Source organism: Macrosteles quadrilineatus, unplaced genomic scaffold (assembly GCF_028750875.1).
Source record: "Macrosteles quadrilineatus isolate MER2022 unplaced genomic scaffold, UCM_ALF_1.0 Scaffold_1__1_contigs__length_201487025, whole genome shotgun sequence".
NCBI classification, from domain to species: Eukaryota; Metazoa; Arthropoda; class Insecta; order Hemiptera; family Cicadellidae; genus Macrosteles; species Macrosteles quadrilineatus.
In genome coordinates this window covers 25,340,901-25,356,557 of record NW_026542594.1, presented here as the reverse complement: position 1 = coordinate 25,356,557, position 15,657 = coordinate 25,340,901, and the positions used below count along the sequence as shown (strand labels likewise).

General features: G+C 36.6%; 1 protein-coding gene across 1 annotated transcript in view; it reads left to right on the top strand.

The window, feature by feature from the left end:
- LOC128983435 (Golgi reassembly-stacking protein 2) overlaps positions 1-9,809 on the top strand; it is a 39,696-nt gene extending 29,887 nt beyond the window's left edge. Inside the window, exons 5-7 of the mRNA XM_054402728.1 lie at positions 3,357-3,456; positions 5,570-5,960; positions 9,447-9,809. Coding sequence (XP_054258703.1) covers positions 3,357-3,456; positions 5,570-5,960; positions 9,447-9,610 — 655 coding nt within the window. The 3' untranslated portion in view covers positions 9,611-9,809. The remainder of the gene's footprint in view (positions 1-3,356; positions 3,457-5,569; positions 5,961-9,446) is intronic.
- The last annotated feature ends 5,848 nt before the right edge of the window (positions 9,810-15,657 follow it).

Here is a 15,657-nt window from a genome sequence, read left to right as displayed (position 1 = left end):
TTTCGTTTACGCATAAACCGAGTAATACTATAGATAATTATATGTCGATGCTTGATGGCAAATCTGTGTGTGCATACCTTCAATTTGAGACCTCAATCATGAAAATCGGTCGGGTAGGAGAGCCAAACAAACTCAGCAAAGAAAAGCCAAATTTAACTCTCATAAGAAATACATGGGGAGCAAATTTTGTTTACTTATAAGCTGATTGGGATTATTGATAAATATATGCCGATGCTTGACGGCAAATCTGTGCGTGCATACCTTAAATTTCAGACCTCAATCATGAAAATCGGTCGTGTAGAAGTGTAATGGGTCAAAATTATAGAGGGGTTAAGTTTTTATATTTATTATTTAATTATCAGTAGGCCTATTCCTTACCTGGTTGGTGATAGTGGTAAAACTATCATGGTAAGGTAAATAGGTTGTTTCAGGCCTATCCTAGGGATGCAAGGGACATTCTATTTCTGCGATTTACAGCGTTAGGACGTGTCTTGCTTTGAAACGATTAGTGATCTTGCTAAACGTGTGCGTAGTGTGTTTTAGTGAAGATCCCTGGCGTATACAGGTAATTCACAGATTTTCTTAGTAGTGTGTACTATTATTTAGCGATAAACCCTCATTTTATTCTTTTAGACATAAAACACACGGTAGGGTCTTTGACGGGTGTTCGAACCTGTATAAGTCCGCTTTAGCGTATGCTAGGGCACCCGTGGGTGGCGATAAAGATTCAATACGTATAAATACATCGTTAAATATTGTGTTTACAATATCGATTGAGGGTGACGGGGTTTTAGCGAATATTTTGCCGGGATATTCAGTAGGTGTTGAACTGCTGCGGCAAAGCGGGCAAAGTTGAACCCGTCTCGGCAGGTCGTGCAAACACGAGGTCGGGTAGAGCACGCTAAGTATATTCAGCTAAGTAAGTTCCAAGTGTTTGAGGTTGACGAAACTGCAACATTAAGTTGTTTCAAAATTTCATTGAACGGGTTTTCATTATTTTTAAATTTAATTTAATTAGCTGTTCCCAGGTGTGAACGATGATGATGGTACAGTAGCGTTGTTGGTTACCGGTACTGAGTTCACACCTGATTCACACTACATTTTTGCGTATATACAAATCTGTACCTGTGCTAGGTTGTTAAGTTAATCAAATACATTATTTTTATCTGAACCCTGGAAACTTCCCAGCACGCCGACTTGAGCGATCCGCTGGCGAGAGTTGGTGACGTCTTTCCCGCTTTAACTACGGAATAGCGCATATATTCCGAGCGGGAAAAACGGCACGTTACAGAAGAACCAAACGAACTCGGCAAAGAAAAACCAAATTTAACTCCCATAAGAAATACATGGGGAGCAAATCTCGTTTACGCATAAACCGAGTAATACTATAGATAATTATTGAATTGAATTGAATTGAAAATAACTTTATTCATAAATCATACAAGTATGTACATTGAATGGCGTCAAAATTCTTAAACTACTTAAACTTACAACATAATATCAGCTGTACAGTTCATCAAAATTATACAGTACTTTTTGTGTTAAGTATATTTTAAGCTGGGATTTAAATTTTTTAAATCATCAACTTTCCTCAACCACTCTGGAAGCCCTTCCAAAAATTTTCTTCCAGCACATGACGGTTTTTTGTTATAAAATTCCAATCTATGGGCACCAACAGCAATTTTGTTTCTATGCCGGGTGCCATATTCGTGGTTATCCCCTAGTTTAGGTAACATACTTTCAGACAAAAGATTTTTAGTTAAAAGAACGGTATGGAAAACATAAATGCCGTACACAGTCATTATACCCATGGCTAAGAAATGATCATGTACGGAAACATCCCAGTTTAAATTTAACATTAGTCTTATTGCTCTTTTCTGCAAAATTAAAATTCTATCCAAATTTTTCTTTGATGTTCCACCATAAACACTTATGCCAAATGATATTGCGGATTCAATGAAAGCAAAATGAAGCTTTTTCAAAATATCTTCTGAACAAAATTTAGACATTCTATAAATTGCATAAATTCCAGATGTAATTTTGCTTACAACATGGTCAACATGGGAGTTCCATGAAAGATTTTCATCAACTACTAAGCCCAAAAATTGCTTGACGGCAAATCTGTGCGTGCATACCTTCAATTTCAGACCTCAATCATGAAAATCGGTCGTGTAGAAGAACCAAACGAACTCAGCAAAGAAAAACCAAATTTAACTCCCATAAGAAATACATGGGGCAAATTTTGTTTACGCATAAACCGAGTAATACTATAGATAATTATATGTCGATGCTTGATGGCAAATCTGTGTGTGCATACCTTCAATTTGAGACCTCAATCATGAAAATCGGTCGGGTAGAAGAGCCAAACAAACTCGGAAAAGAAAAACCAAATTTTTTTAATATATAAGATTTGATGCCTTCACCATAGTCGTTAGGTCAGTTTACATAACCCACATGACAATAAGTACAATGTTTTCAGTAATATTATTAGCACGCATATTCCCTCGAGTCCTGTAGTACACAGTGGACGTTAAATGGAATATAGCCTTTTTACAGTCCTGGACCTCTTTTTTTAGCTTCAATTATTTTATTAAGGCCAAGGGATTGTTATTTCATTATTTTATTAAGATCAAGTAAGGCTGGGCTTTGTTTCTAACTGTTGAAAAGCTGCCAATGATGACTTTTCTCAGATTCTCATTGGATATTGCCTAATTAGTGAATGTGTTAACATTATAGACTTGAAGCTTTTGTGTTTTACGGTCTTGTGTAACTCTGAACCATAGGGAAGTTTTGCCACAAACTTAACATTTCTTTGGTGATTAATTTAAATGATTCTTGTAGTTAAATTGTGTTAAATGTAATAATATTTCCTGCTGAAATAAAAGTTTGCTAGAGGAAGTAATATGCTCTTTAGTCCAGATTTCTTTTTTTAGGCCAAGTTAAGTGCTGATTCGTATAGGGTATTATTGAACAATAGTTATTCGTATTTCAACAAACTACGGATAATACATGTTATTCCACTGTTGTGTAGACATTATCGTCTCTCAGGATCACGGAAACCATAATTTTGTGTGATTGTTATCTTCATCTAAACCCTCGGTCTTGGAAAAAGCATAATCGACCTCCGCAGTTGCTGTGAAAGCGTGAATTTTTAAACGAGAATGCGTTTTGGGTTCGCAATCACAATAGTATAAGCTCAACTAGACCTATTTTCTGTAAAATACACAGAATTTTGGTAAAAATCCAACAATCTGAATGTGGTAGTCCCAATTGATTTGAATAATTATTAGAGTTCTGCTGTAACAATGTCACAAACTCATTCCTGAATTGAAATTTTGTGAACTGTATGTTTACAGCCTAGGCTGTGGTATCGGCTATGGTTATCTGCATAGGATACCAATCCGAGGCATTCCTGAGGTTGGCACCCCTGCGTCTACACTCATCTCCCCAAGTCAGGTAAGTGGTTGAGCATGTTGTCTAACTAAATGTTTTGAGTATCCTGAGGAATACTCAAAAGCAGCAACTGATATGTGGCCTGTTTGCTTAGTCTGATTTTTCAAACACCAAAGCTGTGCTAAAACTCAGAAGAACATGATGTCAAATTTACCTTTTAACTAAGTGTTTTTTTTTGTTTTTTTTAATATGAAGGTTATAAAGTTTACTAAAGAACCGAACTTACTGGTCCGTGTCAAGTGTTGTATGTATTATTTATTTGACGCAGTAGAAATTAAGAAACCACGTATAAAACCACGTCAGATTGCTGGCGCTCAACTACGGTTTATACGTATATTTTAATTATTCAAGACCACTTAGCTAATGTGTAACTGATCTTTTCATTTGTATCTTTTGAAGCGCTTTAATTAAAGCTTTCATCGTAGTTTCTTACTTGTTCCGTTCCTGAAATAAAAAGCCATTACAATAAGCAGAAGATTTTTTTTTAATTGATGAAAAATCCTAAAATGTATACATATGCTTTATAAGTATATTTTCTAAAAGCTCTCAAAATTTCATGATGATTAGATCAGTAGTTTCTTTGTTATAAAATGTTAAAGTCACCCGTTGTTAGAAAAGTGCTGAAAAACCTGTACTTTTTTCATTTAACATGCTGAAGGCTGAGTTGAAACTGCATAAAGAATAAATTTGAAACCAACATCTACATACAGAGAAATATATTTGTAAAAAATATAATGTAACTTGTATTATTCAAAGTATACTGATTACGTTGCAATAAAAGCTCAAACTGGAGTATTTATACTTTTTGATGTGACAGTAGTCTCGTTTTTTCTATGCAACTTAAATTTTGCTGGTTCAATAAATTAAAAAATTTAACAACGCGATAATTTATTAGGAAAATCTTTCCATTTTCACAAAGAAAAACAGAACAACTACGACTATAAGCCAAAAATCAAAAACAATTTATAAACCCACACCAAAATACACCATCACACTTATCTGATTGACCACACAACTGTAAAATGAATGTTTAACCACCAAACTATTAGAAACTAGTGCGAGCACTGACGGACGTGTGACAGTGACAGCGACAACAGACACTAGATATTACTGTAAGTAGCAGTAATTTTGACAGGAGAGATGGATGAGTTCATCGCGTCGCGGTCCCCTTCGATTATACAAATGGACTCGTCCATATTTCATGTCAAAATCCGCTGAGCTCAACGCTTGCTTACTACAAGTCAGAAGTCGGATAGTTTAATATTGTCCTCTAGCCTCTAGCGGATGATAGCTTCATTTTAAATTACAAAGATTGTATAAAATATAAACCTAAATCTGCCCATTTAAGTTTATGTACACAAAACTAATGCCCAACATTTATTTTATAATAATTTTCAAAAATGTTATTTTTTTTTAGAGATGAGCTCGTTTTATCTAGCATGATCCAGTGTAAGTTGAGGAGCCCCGTTTTATCTAGTGTAAGTTCCAAGGGGGGGGGGGGCTTAAGCCTGAAGGCCATATGGTAGATCCGCCACTGTACCTAATTAGTTCATTACGGTTTTTGTTCTGTACGCACACATCTTTAGTGTTTGATATACTCTTTAACTAGAGATATTTTTACAGAAACTTTTCATAAATAGAAGTTTACTAATGATCTAATTCTAAAGGTCCCAACCCCAATCACCAAACTGCTTAATAAATTAAATCGAAACTGCTTGGTCTAATGGTACTTTGGCAAAAATATGGTTTCCACTTTAAATATATTTGTTAACAAATATATTTATATACTACAAATTGATGTTGGAAACAAACTGTATACGAGTTGTCAAAAAGATACTTTTCACAGCTAACTTCTGAAAATAAAACTCAGTTAAAATACACTGTATGGTGGCACAGTTTTTCTTATTTTTTCAAGAGTGTTCAAGAGTTCAAGATAATTGAAAAGTAACTAAGAAACAATAAAACAGTAGTGAAGTGAAGATTATTGGAAAGTGCCTGGATGATTCTGTTTTTCTGGAAGTAGTATGATTTGGCTCTAAATAAAACGAGGTCTACTGTATTAACATTTGAAAACTCATGGCTTTAAGGGTTTTAGTTTTATTTTTTCCTGTTCCAGAATGAGCAGACAAAGAAAGTCACTGAGGGCTTGGGTAACATGAACATCTCTGGTGCGAGTCCCCCGGTGACGACTAATGTGCCTCCCCACTCTACTCCAGTGACATCATCCCTCCCCGCACCCTCTCCCATCCCTTACACCTCCCCTCTCCCCCCACCACCCACTGCACCTCCTGTAGTCCCTGCCAGTATGTTTCCTTCCCCACATCCTGCCATGCTTGGAGGCCTCCCTACTGTCCCTTCCTCCACCTTGGGAGCTGCCTTCAACCTTCCCCCCTCCACCTTCCCCTCTGCTCCCCCTACCTCCCATGTGTTCCCCCCGCGTAGTGGGGTGGATACAGTCGCTGCTGCCAGCGGAGTTGTGCCTTCTGTTGCACACATGGCTACCTCGGGTAAGTTTATTTTTTAACTAGGCCTATTCTTTTATTGTTGGTGTTGGTGTTTCGTAACGCTATTTTATCTTACAAAGAACCATTATCTAACATCTTGTTGTTTTTACAAAATTATTTTTTTTTGTTTTTGTTTTTACCTACTATAGTAAATAACTTTGATAAATCTTTTGGGCATCACTCACCTTATTGAAATCACAAGAACGCAGTCCTTGTCATATCACAATCATACACAGTTCATTGCACATAAAAAATATACAAAAATAAAAATAAAACTAAATTTAAATTTGTTAGTTTTATTTTTATTTGTGTACTATATTTTTTATGTGCAATGAACTGTGTATGATTGTGATATGACAAGGACTGCGTTCTCGTGATTTCAATAAGGTGAGTGATGCCCAAAAAAATTTATCATACTGAAGTATTGACCTCACCTAATATACCATGTCGTTTAGGAATACATTATTTTCAAGCATCTATATGTAAATTTCATTAAGTTCAAAGGACATACAACCAAAATATATTCTAAAAGCTCATTTTATTTCTTTAATGTACATTCATTTATAGATTGATGTCTTATATCAAGTATTAAGACCAATAAAACTGCAACACAATTATTTAAAAATAATTTTTTGTGTAACAGATCCTAGCCTACTGAAATTGGAGTTTATTGCATTTCTTTATTTTTAATGTTAAAAACAACATTGCTATAACTTTTAACCATAGTGATAAGTTACTTGTTCTATGAATAACACTTTTCAATGTCAAGAAATCGTCCTTTATTGTCATTATGCATAGGGCAAATTGTGCTTCAACAAACTTTGGTGCAGAAAACAGTATTCAGCAACTCATCCTGAAATCGGCTTTTTAATTTAAACATGTTGAAAATTGAAAAGTAAAAATAACATGTAGGCCTATTTGGCTATGTAACAAGTTGGCTATATTAGGCTTGTTTTTACAAGGACTAAACCGATCCTATTAATTGAACTTGGTATTCTTATTAATCCAATAGCATAGCGTAGCCTAGGAATAGTCCTTGACAAGAGCTGTTAGCAGGAGCAAACTATGCTATTTTTGCTATGTAAGTTTTATGTTGTATGTAGATTTTTTTTGGTTACAATTGTTATGTTTTTTTTTTTTTTTTTTTTTTCATTTATTGTCCATAAACATATATATACAATGCATAGACAAAAGTCACCAATGTCAAAATAAAAGAAAAAAGAATACAATTTCAATGTATATAAAACAATATTACCTCTTAGTGTACAAACCTGGGCTCAACTTAGATCACTCAAAATGTAGTTTTCCAAATTGTTATGCCGAATCGGTTAGATCTGAAATTTTTGATGAATACGGTCTTTTTTTAACTAGCCAATTCTTCAGAGCAATTTTGAATTTAGTGCCTTCTAATTCCTTTATATTGTTTGGTAGGAGGTTGAAATAAATTGACCCCATCACAAAAGGACTTCGGCCAGTTTTGTTGAAATTCCTCCTCACACGGTGAAAATCATCCTTCCGTCTCGTGTCGTACCTGTGGATTTGACTATTTTTATTTGTGTGCTTTACATCATTTTTCACAAGCATAATTAATTGATAAATGTATAGTCCATGCAAAGTGAGGAGATTTAAATTAACAAAAATATCTTTACAAGACCTTTTGTACCATACTTTGGCTATCAGTCTGATTGCTCTTTTCTGGAGAACAAAAATTGTATGTAAATTACAGTCGGGATAAACATCGTAATCCAACCAAGGAAGGTCTTGTGATGATGAACCACAATCAACAGCTGAAGCAATGGTTGATAGACCAGTTTTCTCATTATTTTAAGGTTTAGTGTTGGTTTCCATTAAAAATCCAAGTTGAAACTATCGATACCTATAATAAAGAAACTAAATTGATAACTAATTTCCCTGTCAATCACTTGCAAGCATTCAATAGCTTCTCTTGTCACCGGTAACGGTCTGCATCTAGCGATTTTATTTTATCTGACAGTAATCATAGAGTAGCAAATAAAGGAAATGAGAGCCAAAAGTGTGGATAACACTCAGATAATGGCCTCCATGTCCATGCAACGTTGTAATAGGTGATAAAACTGCTGGGACCAGCTGTTTGAAGCCAAGAAAGTAGGCCTAATTTTTTTTTTAAATCTCAGTTTGAAAGATGCTGTTTCATGTAAGGTTGTGATAAAAACACTATCTCAATCAATGTAAATGTAGCGAGAAAAGTAGCTAAAATTCCGCTACAACTACTTTTAAAATGTAGCTAGCTACAGCTAAAGCTACAAAATCTTAAAAGTAGCATAGCTACATCTAACGCTACAAAAAAAGTAGCGTGCTACTGTAGCGTCACTACTTGTAGCGTGCTACTTCCCAACACAGGATAATTTTGGAAAAAATCTAGAAATGTTACAATGTGTTTTCCTGACCACTTGTTGGTGTCAACCATGTTCTATATTCACAAAAAGAAGTATAAAATACAGTACAACGAAACTAACATTGCATAAAAAACAAAAAATCTAGACCCATATTAATTTACTAGCCGCTTGTGAGCTTATAGGAGTTCGCATTGGCTGGTTGCCACCAGCAAGGAGGTCACGTGACTGCCATTTGAGGGTAAGCAGCGCTAAAAAGTTAAACATGTTCGACTTTTGATTTCGACTAGTAAACACCAGCTTGCTGGCATTTACCAGCCGCTAGTTTTGGGTCAGACTAGACTGCTCGCTGGCAATATTACCGGCGGCTGGTTAGTAGCCAGGAAGAAATGGAGATTGTTTTACCTGCCCTGAATTTTGAAACTGGTTAGTTTAACAGGTTTTTCTATGAATCATCTGTTTCTGTCCTTATCACAGTAATAAAAGCAAAATCAGGTCTTTGAGGGTCTTGTTTCGTTATGAACTTCTTTTTCATGTAAATTTTGAATTGTAAAACAAAGGCGATAGCAGCTAGCTTACCAGAGGAAGTACAGGTAGCCCATAGAACATACAGAAGACACACAGAACACATATTTCAACCCCTTGGGGACTTCATCGTGTAGAGAAAGTTAAATCCTCTTTATTCTACAATCCAAAATCCTAGCCTAGAGCTTTTCCTTGAACAAAATGTTTCCAAGTAAATGCTAAAATACCTAAATAATTTTAAAAATAAAGTAATAATAATCAGCATGGGGTGAATTCAATTTTGTTATTTTTCTTATAAAAAAGTATTTTTTATTGTTAAGTAAATTGTAACAGTTGTCATAAACAGGATTACTTCTGCATACTTTCATTGTTACTCAAGTAAGAAAAATCATTGCAAAACAAAGCAGCATTCAATACTGCTGAGTTTTTGGTAGGTATATAAACATACAGTAGTATCAATAATACATTTATTTTTACTGAATGTTTGTAACAAAGTTGTCTGTATTTTACTTGGTATATAGGTTCATTTCCATTAAACTGTGGTATAGTGAGATGAAACCAAAGAAGTTATAACTGTTGAACTTTTTTTCAGCTATCACACAACCGAGTATACCAGGGATGCCAGTAACAACTCCGATTTCCCTGCCTGGCATGCCTCCAATCACAGTTAGTGCAACTCTGCCATATGCTACTCTCGAGGCCATCCAGTCCACGGAACCTACCAATCACAAGCCATCCGTCACGGCGACGCAGTAATTAGTGTTTTCTACTGTACCGTTCTTTAGGCGAACACTATTGTGCTATTTATTTAACAACCAGTTTTGCTAAATTTTACTGAAGAAACGTATTAAACGCTCAAGAAGCTTTAATATTTTGTTTTCAAACTACGATTTTGTTTATGTCTAACTGATTTATGTTAATGAATTATATGGGCATAATATATCAATTAAATGATGTTAGGTGATTATTTTTTCCTTTTCCTACCATAATCCTCATTATGATTCATAAATTGGTATGGATTTTTCCTTTTCGGTACCAAACTGTGTCAATTCTTTCCCCTCCTAGTACAGTGCAATTAGACATAGAACGGCCTAACCTCAACATCCAAAGTAAAAAAAGCATAGATGTGGATTAAAAACAAATTTTTAAGGCCTAAAAGCTAGGTACAGTAGAACCTCTTTAATCCGAACCCCTGTAATCCGAACGCCTCATTGCTGTAGTCTATACACAGAACAGTAGTTTTTTATTAGATACTGTATTTATTGATATACACACCGTAATTATTTCAATTGTTATGTACAGTACTGTTTATTCCCTATGTTTACTACTGTATTAAATAAACACCGTATTTTACTTTATAAAGCATTTTTCACTTTTCCCTAGCTATTGTTATGTAAAAACAACAATATGTTCTGTAATCCGAACTATTCAATAGTCCGAACTACCCCCGGTCCCAATTAGTTCGGATTAAAGAGGTTCTACTGTAAGTCTTTTTTCTAGAGAATAAAACTAAATGAAAACTCAAAATTTCCATTTAGTTTCATTAGGCCAACCACACACAGAACCGGGTAGGGCGGTGCGCAACAAGGCACGACAAGACGCTTGACTTATTGCCCTGTCAAGCTGCTGTCACACACAGAACTAGGCAGGGCACGTCAATTAAAAACTGTAGCCACCATAAACCTGAAAAGTAATATAGGAATTTTTATTTCCTAGCCTTGAGCCGATTTTAAAATTCAAGTTTATACTTGGGAGCAGGATAGAAAACAAAACTAAAAAAAAAAATTAAAACAATCATACCTCCAGAGGAGCGGTTTTTGAAACTCTAAGGCACTTAAGATATATATGTTGGTCGTCTCTCTCCTCAGTATCAATACCAAATTAAAGTATTTAGTAACCACCGTAGTAAACACTGTATAGTCGTATAAAATGTTACAATACAAATTATATCAGTTGTAAATATAAAAAAATCCATTGTAAATATAAAAAATCCATATCAAAATTAGCCCGTGAGAGAATAGATCACGTGACCGCGTATGCGCAGAAAGTTCTACCTGGCGGGCGTCTTTTCGAAGTGTCCTGCTCTGCCCGGTCCTGTGAGGAGCTCTCGCACAATGCCCGACTTCTTCGCAGAAGAGGTTTACAACGGCTTCTGACCAGGCGCCTGAGACGCCAGTCTCGGCGCGTGGTGTCACATTTTTTATGTTGACTCTACTCGGCCAGTTAAAAACTCGGACACTTGATTTATCTAAATATTATTAGTTATTTATCAAAACTCGGACAAATGAAACTTGGACAACTGATTTTTCTAATATTTTGTAATTTTTTACAAACTCGGACGGTTGAAAACTTGGACAAATGATGTGATCCCATCTATACAATACAATCCTTTATCCCTACATGTTAATCTTGTGTATTTAATACTAGGTGGCGTTCGCAGGGGCATCCACAAAATTGAGCGGAGTCATCAAGGGTTCATATTATATTGTTTTTGTCATACTGCAGTAAAAACAATCGTTTTTAATGCATGCGTTGCGGGTCTAAAGTAGCATTTTTACTCTTTAGGGAGTAAAAATCGTTTTAGCCTCTATGGAGTAAAAACCAGCTGTTGTCAACTCAGTTGTAAATTTCTATTGTAAACGATTGCATGTATCGATTCGTGCATTGTAATCATTTTAACCTACAATCTACAGTCTCTTCCCATAGCATTTTAGCATTGCAGATACATTAATCCATTCCCACACTCAACACTGCTCACCTTTACTACTTCCTTCACCACCCCCTACGTCGTGGACCTGTTTCCCTCTCTTCCCATAGCATTTTAGGATTGCAGATACATTAATGTAATTGCCAAAGACAGTTCCCACACTCTGCACTGCAAGCCTTACTACTTCCTTTACCATTTCCTACGTCATAGACCTGTTTCCTTCCCTTCTCGTAGCATTTAAGTATTAGATACATTTATCTAACTGCCCAAACGGTTCCCCCACTCTGCACTGCCATCCTTTACTACTTCCTTCACCACTTCCTACGTCGTGGGGCCTGTTTCCTTCCCTTCTCATAGCATTTTAGGATTGAAGATACATTAATCTAACTGCCACAGACGGTTCTCACACTATGCTAATACTTTACTACTTCCTAAGCCACTTCCTACATTGTTGACCTGTTTTCATCACTTTCCATAGCATTTTACTAATCTAGATACGTTAATCTAATTGCCACAAACATTGACCACACTCCGCACTGCCTTTACTACTTCTTTCACCATTTTCTATGTCGTGGGCATGCTTCCATCCCTTCTCATAGCATTTCAACATTGCAGATACATTAATCTAACTGCTACAAACGGTTTCCAGTCCCCACACTCCACACTGCTCACCTTACTACCTTCACCTCTTCTTACGTCACGTACCTGTTTATCTCCCTTCCCTTAGCATTATTGGATTGCAAATACCTTAATCTATTGGTCATAAACAGATCCCACACTCCGGACAACTCGCCTTTACTACTTCCTGCACCACTTCCTACGTCACGGACCTGTTTCCCTCCCTTTCCAAAACATTTTAGGATTGCAGATACCTTAATCTAATCGTCATAAACAGTTCCCGCACTCCGGATAGCTCGCCTAGACTACTTCCTTCACCACTTCCTACATCGCGGGCCTGTTTTCCTCCCTTCCCATAGCATTTTAGGATTGTAGATACCTTAATCTAATCGTCATAAACAGTTTCCACATTCCGGACAGCTCGCCTTGACTACTTCCTTCACCACTTCCTACATCGCGGACCTGTTTTCCTCCCTTCCCATATCATTTTAGGATTGCAGATAACTTAATCAAATCGTCAAAAACAGTTCCCACAGTCCGGACTGCTTGCCTTTACTACTTCCATCACCACTTCCTACATCACGGACCTGTTTCCCTCCCTTCCCATAGCATCATAGGATTGCAAATAACTTAATCTAATGGTCATAAACAGATCCCACACTCCGGACAACTCGCCTTTACTACTTCCTTCACCACTTCCTACGTCATGGACCTGTTTCCCTCCCTTTCCAAAACATTTTAGGATTGCAGATACCTTAATCTAATCGTCATAAACAGTTCCCACACTCCGGATAGCTCGCCTTGACTACTTCCTTCACCACTTCCTACATCGCGGACCTGTTTTCCTTCCCTCCCATAGCATTTTAGGATTGTATATACCTTGATCTAATCGTCATAAACAGTTTCCACACTCCGGACAGCTCGCCTTGACTACTTCCTTCACCACTTCCTACGTCGAGGACATGTTTTCCTCCCTTCTCATAGCATTTTAGGATTGTATATACCTTGATCTAATCGTCATAAACAGTTTCCACACTCCGGACAGCTCGCCTTGACTACTTCCTTCACCACTTCCTACGTCGAGGACATGTTTTCCTCCCTTCTCATAGCATTTTAGGATTGTATATACCTTGATCTAATCGTCATAAACAGTTCCCACACTCCAGACAACTCGCCTTGACTACTTCCTTCGCCAATTCCTACGTCGCGGACCCATTTTCCTGCCTTCCCATAGAATTTTAGGAATGCAGATACATAAATCTAATCGTCATAAACAGCTTCCACACTCCAGACTGCTCACCTTTACTACTTCCTTCAGCACTTCCTACGTCACGGACCTCAAGCTAGTGTCGTCATTTGATTATATTTATGATACATACCGTTTCTGTTCTAATATCTGTGGAATAATGCTATCAGCTATTTCTTCATCTACTGCATTCAAAAGTCAACAGCTGATCATATGTCTTTGTTTATGTGTCAAATACTGCTTCCATAAGGATTACATTGAAACTTTGAGACCCAGTGGGGCGGATTCCTGAGAGACTTTTTTAACGCCATATAGATGTTGGCACTCACCGATATGGTCTTTATCACCACGCAAAATTTGAAAACGATTGATTCAGCCGTCTAGGAGGAGTTTGCGTATTACGAAATGCATAAGAGTCGACGTATAAGAGCTTCGCTCGCTCCGCTCAATGAATTATAGTTTTAACTATTTTTACTCTTTTGGTTGATAATATAACAAGAGGGCTAAAACTATAAGGCAAGTTTATTTATTTCCCTCACCAGATCTTTTAAATTGCAGGACCTGGGCCCAGGATCCATTTACTTTTTTGTTTTGAGGTCCCTAGAGTCCAAAAACACCAACCGTTCAAATTAATGTTCTTCAATTTCTTTCCAAACCATTTTGTAGAGCTTAAAAAAACAAATAATTTAGTATATTGAAGCGTTATTAGGCGCCTAATGGTTACGGAGAAAATTCCAAAAAAATTTAACACTAATACCGAAACCCCACCTAGGCTGATGTTAACCGAAACCCCCGGTCTGTGAGACCCCGCTTTAAAATACACTAACGCTGGGCTTCTGAGACGGACATGTTATGAACAGACGACCTTTCAAGGTCACGGCACCCATGCAAAATGAACAAATGATATATCAATAGGTAGGGGAGGAAAAGGGGGGAAGGTATTGGGGGAATGGAATCTACCAAGTTAACAGTGTTGCCAACATGCGTTTTTGAAAATTCCTGTGGGCCTGTCAGACCGGGATTTCGGTATTAGTGTTAAATTAAAAATTCCCATTATATTCTTGTGGAGAAAAAGTAAACTGTTGTTGTTTCCTTGTTTACGAGTATATTTTTATCACTATATATATAAAGGAATAAATGGAGGCTTTGTTACACACGATTTCATTCATTCATTCATTCATTCACTCATTCATAAATATGATATTTTTAAGGAGACATTTTAGTGTAATTATTAGCGAATTTCCCATATAGGGAATAAGCGATTAGGTACTGTAGTACTCATGATGAGACCTGGACCTGGGACCAATTAACTTTATTGTTTTGAGTTCCCTAGAGGCCAAACCGTTCAAATTCATATATTTTAATATGTGTTGTAATATGTGTCCGTTAGCACGATTGACTGAAGCAAAAATGATACGATTTTGATTAAATTTGGTAAAAACGTGTAAGCCTACATTTATTCGAACGAGTTCGCGAACCAGCTTGATCGGACCATGGGAATTAGGTCAATTAGGCAAATGGAAATTAGCTTAGTCTGAAGGTTTGCTGTGGCGGAGGTATTTATTTACCTTGGTCACATCAAAATGGCTTTGTTCATTGAATTCACATTGAAATGCACTATTAAAGACCTTTAATTTGATGTGGATATCGACCTATACCAACGTTTATGATTTTTTTCCGCCTTCTAGCGACCTGAGGAGGTAGGGTGAGAGCATTTCAAATTCAATAAATCTTTGAACAGCTGTCATTTGTGACTCAATTGTCCATTTGAGGTCCTGTTTGCGGCATGGTTTTAGTTCAACAAGATCTGTAATTTGATGTAGGCCTACATATTAACCTATGCTTACCATCATGGTTTTCAATTTACTACCTATGGGTTGTCCCCAATAGGTGACATCCAATCACCTTGTACACAAACAGTTTACTTACTTACTGCTGTTCTTCTCCTCCGCAGTCATCAAGATTGGGGGAGGCGTCATCTTTTTCTTTGTTTTCTCATTTTCTGGTGTTATTGTTTGTAGATTCTGTTTTCTATTGTCTTCCATTAAATATATGGTCATCCAGGAATTCATTTAAGCTGTAGCAGGGGCATTTGAGAAGATAATTTTTCAATTGGGTAGTGATTTTTTTCAGTCTGTAGGTAAGTAGTTAAGTTTCATCCCTCTATAAGTTGGGGTTTTTGCTGTTTTTTCTAGTCTATGTTGCAGGAAATTTAGATAGTTTTTTTTTATT